Source organism: Lepus europaeus, chromosome 16 (genome assembly GCF_033115175.1).
Source record: "Lepus europaeus isolate LE1 chromosome 16, mLepTim1.pri, whole genome shotgun sequence".
NCBI classification, from domain to species: domain Eukaryota; kingdom Metazoa; phylum Chordata; class Mammalia; order Lagomorpha; family Leporidae; genus Lepus; species Lepus europaeus.
The window spans coordinates 34,163,566-34,178,562 of NC_084842.1; the positions used below are offsets into that span (position 1 = coordinate 34,163,566).

Genomic DNA, 14,997 nt, shown 5'->3' on the forward strand with positions numbered 1-14,997 from the left:
TCTTCTGTGTGTGTCCCTATTTCTGCTTCCAATGGAATGTTACTTCTCCTCACATCTAATCACCTGGGAAACTCAGTGCATTTTTTCAAAACACAGATCAAATATCACCTGTTGTGAAGCCTTTCTTGAGCCCCACAGAAAGAATCGACCACTGCCACTCCTGCCCTTCTAATGTGTTTTGCACACAGCACACCACACATAACAGAGTAGTGCTTATTTGTTCCTGCGTCCTAACTACCAAGAAGTAAGCCCTTTGACGGAGGTTGGTTTCATACTCTCTTTGTAGTCTGAAAGAAGACCAGAGTAGAAGGGCAGCCAGTAAGTTTTCATAGATTGAGTGTGAAACCAATTTTAAGCACCTGGTCATCTGGAAATCCGGTGTGACTGAAATCATTCTAAAGTAAATAGCTTGAAGAAAAAAAGAGTTTGAAATATTTGATATCTTCAGCAGGAAAACACCAAAGGCTTCATCTGACCTTCTTTTATTGAAGGAAAATTTGTTTCTTCATCTAATCCTAATTTTAAAAGATATATTTGAGATAAATAAAAATGGGTGTGGAATGATAGAGCGTGCAGAAGTAGCAGCTTTAAATTTCCTTAGGTTAGTCCAAATACTAATATGAGATTCTTCGAGATGCATTATTTCGATGTACAGAGCTGTTGTTATTTAGTAATATCTGTCAAACACTACTCATTTTCCAGTCAGCGACAGGAACTTTCAGAATTCTTACATGTTTTTTAGAACAGGAACTGATTCTGCAATAAAAGAAGTGATTTCTCAAGAGCATGAATAGATCCCAAAGTGACAAAAAATTTCCCTTCATATTGATACCAACTAGAGGTTCTTTGGCTCACTTGAAAGTAGAAATTTGAGGGGTAAACCAATGGAAGGAAGACCTTTCTCTCTCTCTCTCTCGCTAACTCTGCCTGTCAAAAAAAAAGAAAGAAAGAAAGTAGAAATTGACAAGCAGCCAGCCAATATGCAACCCAGAAAAGTTGTACCATGGGCTTGCACAGGGAGACAGCACACCAGGAAGAGGTTCCACCAACTGACTCAATGAGGGGAGCTGGGCAGAGCTTTGCCTTGGGTGGGGAGGCATGGTGGTTCCCCCTCTTACATGTACTTTGATTTGCACCTGACTTTGTTCTCTATGGTTTGGTTCCCTTTTGGTGTTGTTGCTCATTACCACCCTTCCAGGAAGATCATTTAATGGTTGTTCTGGGCTATTCTGGACATGTGTGCAGGTTTGGGAAGTCTATAACAGAGTGGTAGGCAGTCTTTTGGGCTTATGGTCTGAACACTCTTTAGTGGTTTGAAACCAGAGATAAACACATGCCAGGACAGAAAGGGCCTGCTCTCCTAAGTCCTACTTGTATTCTGTCTCAACAGCATAGGCTCTTATAGGTGAGTAAACCTAAAATGTTTGCAAAAGTGAAGACATCCTTTTTTTATAGATTGTACAAATAAACTGTTCTATATAATTCTTTAATACAAAACACCATGAGAAGTCTAAGTACAAAATATAATCACTGGGGGCCAGCGCCATGGTGCGGTGGGTTAACGCCCTGGCCTGAAGCACCGGCATCCCATTTGGGTGCCACTTCAAGACTCAGCTGCTCCTCTTCTGATCCAGCTCCCTGCTACGGCCTAGGAAAGCAGTAGAAAATGGCCCAACTCCTTGGGCCCCTGCATCTGCGTGGGAGACCTAGAGGAAGCTTCTGGCTCCTGGCTTCAGATCTACACAGCTCAGGCCATTGCAACCAACAGAGGAGTGAAACAGCAGATGGAAGACCTCTCTCTCTCTGCCTCTTCTTCTCTCTGTGTGTAACTCTGATTTTCAAATAAATAAATACATCTCTTTTTTTAAAAAAAAAAAAGAGTCAATGTCCTTTTTATATAGGAGCTTTACAATATCAATTATTTTTATTTTATAATTATCTTCAAATAAAGATTTTGAATGCCAGTTAAAACCCATGTCTAGTTACCATCAAAAAAAGCTTAAATATTCCTTTTCTTTCATATGGCTTTTTTTGTGGTTGCTGTTTAAATAATGTCTTATGCAAGGTATGTTTTAATGAGTAAAATTGCTTTCTGCTCATATAAGTTTTACACTTTGAATATCATTTTTACAGATCTCACTTTCAAATAAATAGATAAATCTTTAGAAAAAAAGAAAATATAATCACTGATGAACACTAACCACTAATAAATAATAATCAAGTGATATAAGGTAATTGCATGATTCAATATATATTTACATTTACCAGATATGATACAAATTTTTTGTTTTATATAGTGATAATAATATTAACTGAAAGATTTTTTTAAAAACATATACATTCCACTTCATCTTTTTTTAAAAGATTTATTTATTTATTTGAAAGGCAATTACAGAGAAGCAGAGGCAGAGAGAGAGGGAAAGAGAGAAGTCTTCCATCCTCTGGTGCACTCCCCAATTAGCCACAATGGCCAGAGCTATGCCAATCTGAAGCCAGGAACCAGGAACTTCTTCCAGGTGTCCCACGTAGGGGCCCAAAGTCTTGGGCCATCTTCCACTGCTTTCCCAGGCCACAACAGAGAGCTGGATCCGAAGAGGAGCAGCTGGGTCCTGAACCGGCACCTATATGGGATTCCAGCTGTGCAGGCAGTGGCTTTACCTGCTATGCCACAGTGCCGGCCTGTCCACTTCAACTTTTTTTTTTTAAGATTTAAGATACACACAGAGAGAAGGAAAGGCAGAGAAAGAGATGTCTTTCAATCTCTGGTTCACACCCCAACTGACTGCAACTACTGGAGCTGCACCAATCCGAAGCCAGGTGCCAGGAGCTTCTTTTGGGTCTCCCTCGCAGGTGCAGGAGCCCAAGGACTTGGACATCTTTTACTGCTTTCCTAGGCAATAGCAGAGAGCTGGATTAGAAGAGGAGCAACTGGGACTGGAACTGGTGCCCATATGGGGTGCTGGCACTTCGGGCGGTGGCTACGCCACAGCACTGGCCCCTCCACTTCATCTTTAAACATAAAATATTCACGTCAGCTGAAAAGAAAAAATAGTTTTTATTTTGTTTATTTTGTAGTTTTATTTTGTTGAGGATAAAATTATTATCTACCTTCTTAATTTCAGAGTTTGCGTTACTATAGGAAGAACATACGGACTTGATAATTTGTTGTTGTTTTCTTTAAGATAAATTCACACACTGTAACTGCAAAATAAAAACATAGATTTAAAATAATGATATGCTTCCATATAATGTTTTCATAGTACAGAAAGCATATGCCATAATCACCAGTGGAATTCACAAGTATCTGTGCTGAATAATTGCTGTGGAATTTAATTTCATCAATACTAATTAACTTGAAACAAGGAAAGCTAAAGTTAGTAATTTCATGATGAATACGTTTAGTCCTTAGACATTTTAATGTTGTTCTGATGTCGTTACAGAGAACTCATGGGGAAAAATGTTCACCTTTTTAATGTGTATTTCACAAAAACATTCAGAATAAAAGATATTTAATCTATTTTTAGTGCTTCTTGATATGAGCACACTAGAAAAATGTTCTACATGTGAAAGAAAGATTTGAAAAGATTAGTTCATTGAATACAAGGTACATCAATGATATTTACATTGGGAAATGAGAACCACAATTCAACAGCTTAAAGTTGCTCAGTGATTAAAGGGCATATGTAGTCATCCCCCTGTATCCAAGGGTTCACATGCATAGATTCAACCAAACACATATCAAAAATGCCCACCCACTTGCATCTGTACTGAATTTTTCTTATTAATCTCTAAGCAGTGAACTACTTCAATTTAGGTAGCATGTACATTGCAATAGGTACATTAAGTAACCCAGAAATGATTTTAATTACAGGAATAGATGCCACTTTACATGAAGGAGTTGAGAGTCTGTGGATTTGGGTATCTGAGGGACATCCTGGAACCAGCTCCCAGTGGGTACCAATTTACCTTTTACACTGCCCGGAAGGGCATGTGCTTCTTTTGGCCTCACTGCCCACCAGAATTCAGTATCCCCATGACTTTTTCACTTGCTTTGCATGAAATATACCTTCTGAAGTTCTACTTATATGCCTTGTTGCATAGAAGTTATTTATTTTAGTGGCCTGGAACTTTCTTGTACATGGTGTATAAATGTTATACAGCTAAGTGTCCAAGGTAGAATGAAGTGAAAATGTGCAGCATGTACGTCTACATGGGCTTGGAAGTCAGTAAATGTCCCATTTCCATTTTATGAGCACTATCTTGACAATCAGTTGGATTCCAATATTTGTGTTATTTTAGTCACTCCAAATAACTTTACTTTTAAAAATTTATTTATTTATTTATTTAATTGAAAGGCAGAGTTACAGAGAGGCAGGGGGAGGGAGAGAGATTGAGAGAGAGAGAGAGGCTGCAATGGCCTGAGCTGTGTAGATCTGAAGCCAGGAGCCAGAAGCTTCCTCTAGGTCTCTCATGCAGGTGCAGGGGCCCAAGGAGTTGGGCCATCTTCTACTGCTTTCCCAGGCTGTAGCAGAGAGCTGGATTGGAAGAGGAGCTGCCAGGACTCAAACCGGCACTCGTATAGGATGCCATAGCTTTACCTGCTACACCACAGCACTGGCCCCTCTAAATAAGTTTAAAAGCATAGCACTTGTTTGAACACATCCACAAGTCTTGCTGTGGGGTTCCTCAGTGTTGCAAATTCAGTCTGATGTTCAGACAAAGGCTGCTTCTTGTAGGTTTTCACTGTTGCTCTGTTTTGTTTTAAACATTAAGCAGAAAGGAGATCAGCAGAAGGAGGAAGATCAAGGAAGAATAATACAGGACAGGGAAATGGTGATGTTAAATTATTGGGCTTTTGAGTTTTCATTTGATGTATGAAGAACCTTAATTAAATAATGATTGATTGCTTCCTTTCTGTTATTTTATATCTAATAGTTATATGTGAATTTCTAATATGTTAGCAGTGTAGTATAGGTTTCACTAAACTACCTGGCAAGTAATTTGAGCTCTGGGTAGTATTATTTATGTAGGATGATTTAATAACTAATAAAATATTTTGAAGTATTTCTAAGTATGCTGGCTTTTCTGTGAAGTAGCCCTATCATTAAACTACTCCCTCAAATTAGTATAATTATGATTATTCATCTACTTTAAAATTATAAATACTTGTCCTTTAGAAAGAAAAGAAGCAAATCAATCAAATTAGATTGAAACAAACTAGTCTTAAATCTTTTTATAATAAAAACTGAATGTGATTCCACTTTTTTTTCAATACAGGATAAGTTACATACAGACCCATAATGAGATGCAAGAATGCATTCAAAAAAAGAAGAAAGGAAATGAAGAAAAAAAGAAAGAAAGAAAGAAAGAGCTAAACTTTAAATAGGCATTTAGTACAAAATAACATATAAAATTATCAATGATTTTGAGATAACCCAGGATTAAAAAAAAACGCATAGCCTTTAAGAAAACGGACTTTACTATTATAAGAATAAATTTAGATTCAGATTAAAAATCTGTCTGGTGGACAGCGCTATAGCATAGCAGGTGAAGCCCCCACCTACCATGTTAGCATCCCATATGGGCACTGGTTCAAGTCCCGGCAGCTCCACTTCTGATCCAGCTCTCTGTATGGCCTGGGGTAGCAGTAGAAGATGGCCTAAATCCTTGGGCCCCTGTACCTGCGTGAGAGACCTGGAGGAAGCTCCTGACTCCTGACTCCTGACTCCTGGCTTCAGATCGCTGAAGCTCTGGCCATTGCGGGCAACTAGGGAGTGAACCAGCGGATGGAAGATCTCTCTTTCTCTCTGCCTCTCGTATCTGTGTAACTCTTTCAAATAAATAATAAATAAATCTTTTTTAAAAAAAAACCTGTCTGCAGCTTCTGCTCCCAAAAATTACTTGACATTCCTCAAATTTAACAATTTTCCAATTGCACTGTATTGTAATGGTATGTTTCAACTTAATACTAACCAAAAATTTACCATGTAAACCTCAATTTCTGTTTTGTCTGACCCCTTGTTTGAGTAAGAAAATGTTTACCTTTTAAAGAATGATTTATTAAGATTTATTTATTTATTTAAAAGCACAACAACATAGAGGGAGAGTAAGGGAGGAGAGAGAGAGAGAGAGAGAGAGAGAGAGAGATGGGGAGAGAAGTCTTTTATCTTGTCATTCTTTCCCCAAATGGCCACAACAGTGAGGCCTGTACCAGGCGGAAACCAGAGTCCAGGGGCCCAACTACTTGGGCTATCTTTTGCTGCCTTCCCGGGCATAGTATCAAGAAGCTGGATAGGAAGCAAAGCAGTCAGGCTCAAACCCACACTCTGAAAGGGGATGCAAGGGTGACTTAGTCCTCTGTCCTACAATGGTGCCCCAATGTGTATACTTATAAATTGCATTCACAATAGATGCCTGCGGGATGCACAGTTTGGATCATCCATTGTGTTCCTGCCGGCAGTGGTTCTTGTCCCGCCACCGTGGTAGACGTCATAGAGCTGCCCAAGTTGCACATCAATGCCAGCATGCTCTCTCAGTTCATCGAATGGCCAGTATACTTTGTAGGGAAGCTGAGAAAGATTCATCCCGGTGGAAAAATGTTTATTCTTTCAGATGGAGAAGGAAAAACTGGAACTGTTGGGTTGATGAAACCTCTCGAAGAAGTCTCTAGAGCTGTGGAAGTCATTGGAAGAGTAACATCAAAGACAACCATCATGTGTGCATCTTATGTCCAGTTCAAAGAAGATAAAGATCTTGGACTTTACAATGAAGCTGTGAAAATTACCCACGAGTTCCCTCAGTTTTTTCCTTCAGGGGAATGATCTGGACTGACTTTCTTAGGATTGCAAGTGAGCTATAGTAAAGAATATTAAAGGAATCCTCATATGTATGAGGAAGAGAAAAAAAGAAAAAAAAAGACATTCACCCATGATAACATGTAACCGTCTTTGGAAATCAATTGCAATTCTTATTTAACATATCACTTTGAAAGAGAATTGTTCTTTAAAAAATATATTTTTTCTAATTTATTTATTTGAGAGTCAAAGAGAGAGAGAAATCCCATCTATTGTAAACTGATGCAGACACTGTGGAAGATAGAATGGAGATTCTTTGGCAATCTGAATATAGGCCTCCCATATGATCCAGCCATCCCACTCTTGGGAATTTATCCAAACTAAAACAAATCAGCATATGAAAGAGTTATCTGTACCTCCATGTTCACTGCAGCACAATTCACAAGGGCTAACAGATGGAATCAACCCAGATGCTCATCAACTGTTGACTGGATAAAGTATGGTATATATGCATTATGGAGTACTACTCAGCTGTAAAAATTATCAGCCCTTAAGGCATTCAGATCTGGCTAAAAAGCCCGTGAGAGTATCTCAGGCATGGAAAGCCAAGACACTGTGGGAAAAAAAAAGACCTAAATGAAAGATCTCTGCAAGTGAGATCCCAAGCAGAAGGAACAGGCCATCGAAGAAGGAGGTACCTTCCTCTGAAGGGAGGAGAGAACTTCCACTTTGACTATGGCCTTGTCTAAATAAGATCAGAGCTGGCGAACTCAAGAGGTTTCCATAGCCTTGGCAACTCATGACAAGAGCCCATGGTGATTACTGATGCCATAAACGAGAGTGTCAATTGTTAAATCAACAACAGGAGTCACTGTGCACTTACTCCCCATGTAGGATTTTGGTCCTTAATGTGTTGTACTATGTGAATTAACGGTATAACTAGTACTCAAATAGTACTTTACACTTTGTGTTTCTGTGTTGGTGCAAACTGTTGAAATCTTTACTTAGTATATACTAAATTGATCTTCTGTATATAAAGATAATTGAAAATGAATCTTGATGTGAATGGGTTGGGAGAGGAAGCGGGAGATGGGATGGTTGTGGGTGGAAGGGAGGTTATGGGGGGGAAAGCCACTATAATCCAAAAACTGTACTTTGGACATTTAAATTCATTAAATAAAAGTTAAAAAAAAGATAAAATCCTGTCTTTTGTAACAAAATGGATGCAACTGGAAACCATTATACTTAGTGAAATAAGCCAGTCCCAAAAAAGACAGATATCATATGTGTTCCCTGATCCAAAGTAACTAACAGAGTACCTAAAATGTAATGTATTGGAGTGAAAATGGACATTTGAAATTCAGGGATCTTTTACAGCTCTCATTTCTGCTGTTAAGGAACAGTGTTTTTATCTTTTATAACCACTTGTATTTTATAACCACTTCATACTAGTTGTTGAACTCTTTTTTTTTAATTTTTAGCTTGTTTATTGACAGTATATAAATATAACTGATTTTTGCATATTGATCTTTTTTTTCATTTATTAAACTTTTATTTAATGAATACAAACTTCCAAAGTACAGCTTATGGGTTACAATGGCTTCCCCCCTCCCATAACTTCCCTCCCACCCGCAACCCTCCCCTTTCCCGCTCCCTCTCCCCTTCCATTCACATCAAGATTCATTTTCAATTCTCTTTATATACAGAAGATCAGTTTAGTATATATTAGGTAAAGATTTCAACAGTTTGCCCCCATATAGCAACACAAAATGAAAAAAATACTGTTGGAGTCAAATTGTTAAGTCAGCAACAGGAGTCACTGTGTACTTACATCCCATGTGGGATCTGTCCTTAATGTGTTGTCTAATGTGCAGTGATGCTATAACTAGTACTGAAACAGTATTTTTACACTTTGTGTCTCTGTGTGGGTACAAACTGATGAAATCTTTACTAATTATATACTGAATCAATCTTCTGTATATAAAGATAATTGGAAATGAAAAAAAAAACATGGTGTTAAATTGGAAATGGCATAGAAAATTATTATTTTTTAAAAAAATATTATGTAGGATCTCTGTCTTTAATGTGTTGAACTCTTTTACTTAGTGTTGGGTTAATTTTATGATCATTAAGTAAACTGAAAATAGGTCTTTGTAAAAATTAAGAGTTGGAATGGGAGAGAGAGGAGGAAGAAGGGTTAGAGTCGGCAGGAGGGAGGATAGGGTGGAAAGTATTACTATATTCCTAAATCTGTATATATGAAATACATGAAACTTGTGTAACTTAAGTTAAATTTAAAAATAGAAAAAGAGAGAGAGAGAGATCCCTACTGCTGGTTCACTCTACTGACGCCCACAATGGGCATCAAAACTGGCAGCTGGAAACTCAATCTGGGTTTCACATGGTGGCAGGAACCCAACCACTTCAACTATCATCTCGTCCTCAAGGTGTGGATTACCAGGAGGCTGGAATTGATAATAGAGCCAGAACTCGAATCTAGGCACTCTGATAGAATATGTAGGCATCCCAAGTGTTGTCTCAACACTAGGCTTAAATGCCTGCCCAATCCCTTTCTTTAAACCAAGTCCTATTAGGAAACCAGCTAAAAATATAGGTAAGAATATTCTGGGCAGTTTCCTGGCTCCTGGTTCTGGTCTGGTTCGGCTCTGGTTGTTCTGGGCGCTTGAAGAATAAACAAGCAAATGAGAGCTCTTTCTGTCTGTCAGTCTGTCTGTCTTTCTGTCTGTCTCTCTTTCTCTCTTGGGAAAAAAAAAAACACTTCAAAGAGAGAAAGAGAGTAAAAGGCAGAAAAATGCCAAAACCTTAAAGTATTGGAAACACATATCTATTTAAGATACTGGCCAGTATCTGAAGAGAACAAAGATTCATTTTTCATTAAAAACTAAGATTTGTCATTTAGTAAAGTTGGTGTTTAATTTAGAAATGTGTAAGAACATATTTAACATAAAAGATAGTTGATATTTCAGAGCAGTTGACTTTCTGAAAATTAACATGAATTAAATTCAATTCAAATATATGGAGCAATAACTTTCAAATTGGCCACTATGCTAGGATTAGGAGTATATTAAAATAAGCAAAGCAAAGTTCCTTTGACATTTCTTTCATCTATAACATTGTTTTCTATCTTTTTATTATAATCACTTCAACAATATAGAAGTTCACATTTTGTTTGAAGTAATTAAAATTTTCAGAACAAAGCATTCTGTTTGTTTAACGTAAAAATAACACAGACATCATTTTAGAATTTTCTAATTTTTAAAATAACTTTTTTGAGGTGTAAAATATATACAATAAAATTCATATATGATGGCACAGTTTGATGACATTTGACAAATAACTGTATAACCACTATTCCACCCAAAATGTATAGTAATTCTATCTTCAGAAGTTCTCTGATACTCCTTTGCAATCAATCTACTCCACCTCCTGCCCCAGGAAACCACTGATCTGATATGTATGTATGTATCATTGTTTTCTGTTCTAAAATACCATATAAATGGAATGAGAATTTTTATAATGACTGTTTTGAGCAATATAATCTTTTTGAAGACAATCATGATGTGGTTCTTCCTTTTCATTGTGAAGTACTATTCATTATATGGATATACCACAATTAGTTTATCCATTGAGTTGGTGGGCAGTTGAGTTCTTTCCAAATAGGGACTATGAATAAAGCTGTTACAAATGTCCCTAACAAGTCTTTTAAATTGTTGTTAAGGTTGGGTTTAACCCATGTGAAGAGATAGGTAAGTCTGAGTCTCATAACTCACAAGGCCTTAAAGCCCACCAGATTATTATCAAGTCCCTTTTGTCAGTTTCTGTTTGCCTCTCAATCTTCTGATTGATTAGTTGTGGCTTAGATAGCACCTTTCTTAGGTCCTCTAATAATGACCCTGTTCTTTATTCTAGACCCTGTGTAGCCCACTTGGGGCCTCATTCCTTTGTAATCATAGCCTCTACTCTAACATCAATGGTCTACTCCCAACCTGTGTATGTTGATGGTCCTCTCCCCTACTCAGTGTTGTATGATTGTTCAGGATTTCTCTACAGACAGACCCCTCTACCTGCAAAAGTTGAGTTGTCTTTCTCCCAGTCTTGGTTGGGATCAGCTTTAAACCACGTCCATCAAACAGTCCTCACAAGGGTCCAGAGACCCCCCTCATTTCCTCTCCTTTATGAAATCCTCTCATTACCTGGTTAATGCCACTCTTAGGATCATTCGTTGCTATTCTCACCCTGTCTTTTATACTACAGTGGCTGTGTAAGTGTTTACTAGAGGTGATAATGGAATGAACAATGGCCTTCAGCAACCCGGTGGTCAACCAAATGTTGCTACAGGAATATACTCAGCTGCCCCATGCCAGCAAGGAGTACCTCATCACCCTATGTCAGCAGGAAGTAGCTCTAAGGACAGATCATCATCCCTCTACCCCTCCTGGACTTTTGGGACTAATGTAATCCCATACAACTCCTCTTTTATAAAAAACAAAAGGGGGGGAGTGTAAGTAAAATGGCGCAGTCTTATCTATGGAATGATTTTCACCCTTACACCATCCTAGGCTCTAGCCCCCACCGCCATTGCTGGAAGCCAGGTGGCCACATGGCCCAATCACTAGTGTCAAGCTCCATCCCATCCTAATGGGATTCTCTGCTCCTACTTCCCTGGCCGCTGTGGTGGAATGAGAAGGCCATGCCAAGATGGCCACTGGCAAGTGAGCATCAGTTACTCAGAAATGGCTTTGGAAACCCACTGGGAAACCACCTGGCAATGGAGCCTGCCTGGCAATGTGCTGTGATTGGTTAGGACATAAACCACCCCTTGACTGGATTGGCTGCCTCGGCTATATAAGCTGCTGTACCAACTGAAATAAATGAGTCTGTGGGCTGCTTGCCTCTGGCTCGCTTTCACCTGACTCCTTGCAGCTGTGTGGTGACTCTGTGCCTCTTGCACCCACTGCACTCCTCCTCTCAGAATGAATCCACAGCAACAGCCCGCCCCCAGCAAAGTTTTAAAAGGACCTGTTCTTGAACATGTGTCTCATTCTTTCTGTCTCCTGACCTCTATCTCTGTCTCTGTCTCTCCTCTTATGCTCTCCTTCTCCCTCTTTTCCTTCTTCACCCCTTCCCTCCAATCTATTGGGTTTCCCCCCAATAAACTCTTTCCCTTAAAAAAAATAGATTGGGTTTAAGGTCACAATCTTATTAGTTTTGTTTTCTTTATGATGGATATTTTTATATTCCTTTCCATCGCTGAATTTTTTTTTTATTTTTTTTTTTAACTTTTATTTAATGAATATAAATTTCCAGTATACAGCTTATGGATTACAATGGCTTCCCCTTCCCATAATTTCCCTCCCACCCGCAACCCTCCCCTCTCCCGCTCCCTCTCCCCTTCCATTCACATTAAAATTAATTTTCAATTCTCTTTATATAAAGAAGATCAATTTAGTATACATTAAGTAAAGATTTCAACAGTTTGCACCCACATAGAAACACAAAGTGAAACATACTGTTTGAGTACTAGTTATAGCATTAAATCAAAATGTACAGTACATTAAGGACAGAGATCCCACATCAGGAGCAAGCGCACAGTGGCTCCTGTTGTTGACCCAACAAATTGACACTCTAATTTATGGCACCAGTAACCACCCTAGGCTGTCGTCATGAGTTGCCAAGGCTATGGAAGCCTTCCAAGTTCCCCGACTCTGATCATATTTAGACAAGGTCATAAAAGACAGGGTGAGGATAGTAACCAATGATCCTAAGAGTGGCATTTACCGGGTCTGAACAATTATACAGCATTAAGTGGGGAAGAGGACCATCAGTACACACAGGTTGGGAGTAGAGCCATTGGTGGTAGAGTAGAGGTTATGATTACAAAGGAATGAGGCCCAAGTGCACTAGACAGGGTCTAGAACAAAGGACAGAGTCATTATTAGAGGAGCTAAGAAAGGTGCTGTCTAAGCTACAATTAAGTTTTCTGATGGAGAGGCAAATAGAACCTGATAGAAGGGGCTTGATAATAATCTGGTGGGCTTTAGGCCTTGTAAGTTAAGAGGCCCAGACCTATCTATCTCTTCACATGGAGTATATCCTAAGGGAGGTGTGAACCTCCTAGGGGAAGGCACTCTGTTGACTTTCATTACTTGGCTGGCCTGGGAGGAGAGCTGGCCAGGTAAAGGCAGGTTGCATCTCTAACAAGAAATTTACTGTTCTGCCTGCAATGTTGCTGACCCTACTTGTCCATACCCTCAGCTGCAGTGGTCACTTTGGAAGTTGGGCTGAGTGAAGGGCATTTCAGCTTGGAGCCAATAAGATCTGTGGCTCTGACCTGGACATCCTTCGACTCCAGGGCAGGTCCATTTCCAGTGATCCAACTCTTGGCAGAGCTGCCAGGGCTCTTCACAAGCTGACTTCTGCTGAAGCCCATACTTACCACATTGAAAGCCACTGCAGTGGACTGGCCTGTTGGGTCTCCTTGAGGGCAGATCACTGTACAGATCAGCCATTAATAGGCCTGCCACCCATTGCTTCTGATGCCTAGCTTTCTTTTCCTCCTGGTTTGTGTTCAAGCAGACCAGAGGATGCAAGTCAAGGGAGTGCCCGTGTCCCATCTCTAATCTTCGGTGGCCTGAACTACAAGTCTATAGTCACAGGCATGTTCTGTAGTAGTTTTTCTAAGGTAGACAATGCCCATGAGGAAAATTATATTCTCACTTTAAAACTTTCTTTCCCTTTGGTCTGAAAGGGAGGTTTTTTTTTTTCTACTTACTGTATACTTCGCTGATGGCGATGTGACTCTAGCTATGAGATTATTATTTAAGCTCTTATTTTGGCTATGCTATTACAGCAAAATGTTAGCCATCTCTTATAAGGTCTAAAGATTAAATTGTGCGTCCTACAGATTCCTTCATAATAGAATTAGTTCCCTACCTTGAAGAGAATAGAGAAATGAAAGAACAAGTTGGGCTTAGAATAGAGAAATGAGGGAGCAAGTCCTAGATCACTTGCTGAAAATAGCAATATTACATGAATACTTAGCAAACCGTTTCAACCCTTAGATAAGCACTTAATAAAACATTTACCAGAAGGTCCAATGCCTTCTATAAATTTTAAGAATCATGTATTTGAAAACACCTCTTAAATATCTAAGATGGTGTAGTTTGTTTAACCAGTAAACTTAAGCACAACCATATAAAATGTTTTTAGTTTCTTTCTACCAAAAAGTTTAAAACATATGATACACAGATTCAGGTCACACAAATTAAAATGTATCTTTGATTGATTTTAGCAGCTTAAATTTATGGACAATCTTATCTAAAAGCCATTTAAAATAAAACTCTTAATAAAATTTCCCCATGTGGACATACAATATGTACGCACATATAACATAGCGTAATAGACCAATATCAAAGTCCAAAATATCTGGTTGAACTAAGATTCCTTAAAATCATGACATAACATAGTCCAAATTTGATCATTGTTACAAGGTGATTATTCAAGTCTTTGAAAATAAGCACATAGTTAAATAACCCATAGCTCTTAATAAAAATTCAGCTGTTTTTGAACAATTAGAATTTAACAGACATCAAGAGAACATAATAGATTACTTTAGCACATTGCTCTAACAGTGCATCAGAGTTTAATTCTATGTCAAAGAGAAATTGAGCTTCCTGTGATCTTTTGCTGTGAGGTTTCCTTCCTTTCCCTTCTTTCATATTGATGACCATGTTTCTGTGTTTCTGTGTGTAACACATCTTTAAGCATCTTTTGCAGGGCAGGATGAGTGGCAACAAATTCTTTCAGTTTCTGTTTGCTATGAAAAGTCTTAATTTCACCTTCATTCACAAATGAGAGCTTTGCAGGATATAATATTCTGGGCTGGCAGTTTTTCTCTCTTAGTACCTGGGCTATGTCTCGCCATTCCCTTCTAGCTTGTAGGGTTTCTGATGAGAAGTCTGCTGTGAGTCTAATTGGAGATCCTCTGAGAGTAATCTGACGTTTCTCTCTTGCACCTTTTAGAATCTTTTCTTTATGTTTCACTGTGGTGAGTTTGATTATGACGTGTCGTGGTGAGGATCTCTTTTGGTCATGTTTCTTAGGGGTTCTATAAGCTTCCTGTACTAAGATGCCTCTGTCCTTCTCCAAACCTGGGAAATTTTCTGCTAGTATCTCACTGAAA

At 38.7% G+C, this 14,997-nt stretch overlaps 1 protein-coding gene across 1 annotated transcript; it reads left to right on the plus strand.

Annotated features, from left to right (window-relative positions):
* Nucleotides 1–6,410: 6,410 nt before the first annotated feature.
* Nucleotides 6,411–6,821, plus strand: LOC133775059 (replication protein A 14 kDa subunit-like). Its single transcript, XM_062213151.1, has one exon. The coding sequence runs from the start codon at nucleotides 6,411–6,413 to the stop codon at nucleotides 6,819–6,821; it is 411 nt and encodes a 136-aa protein (XP_062069135.1).
* The last annotated feature ends 8,176 nt before the right edge of the window (nucleotides 6,822–14,997 follow it).

Excerpts from the sequence above, each read along its gene's own strand:
- LOC133775059 (XM_062213151.1), top strand. The coding sequence starts at position 6,411 with ATGCCTGCGGGATGCACAGTTTGGATCATCCATTGTGTTCCTGCCGGC.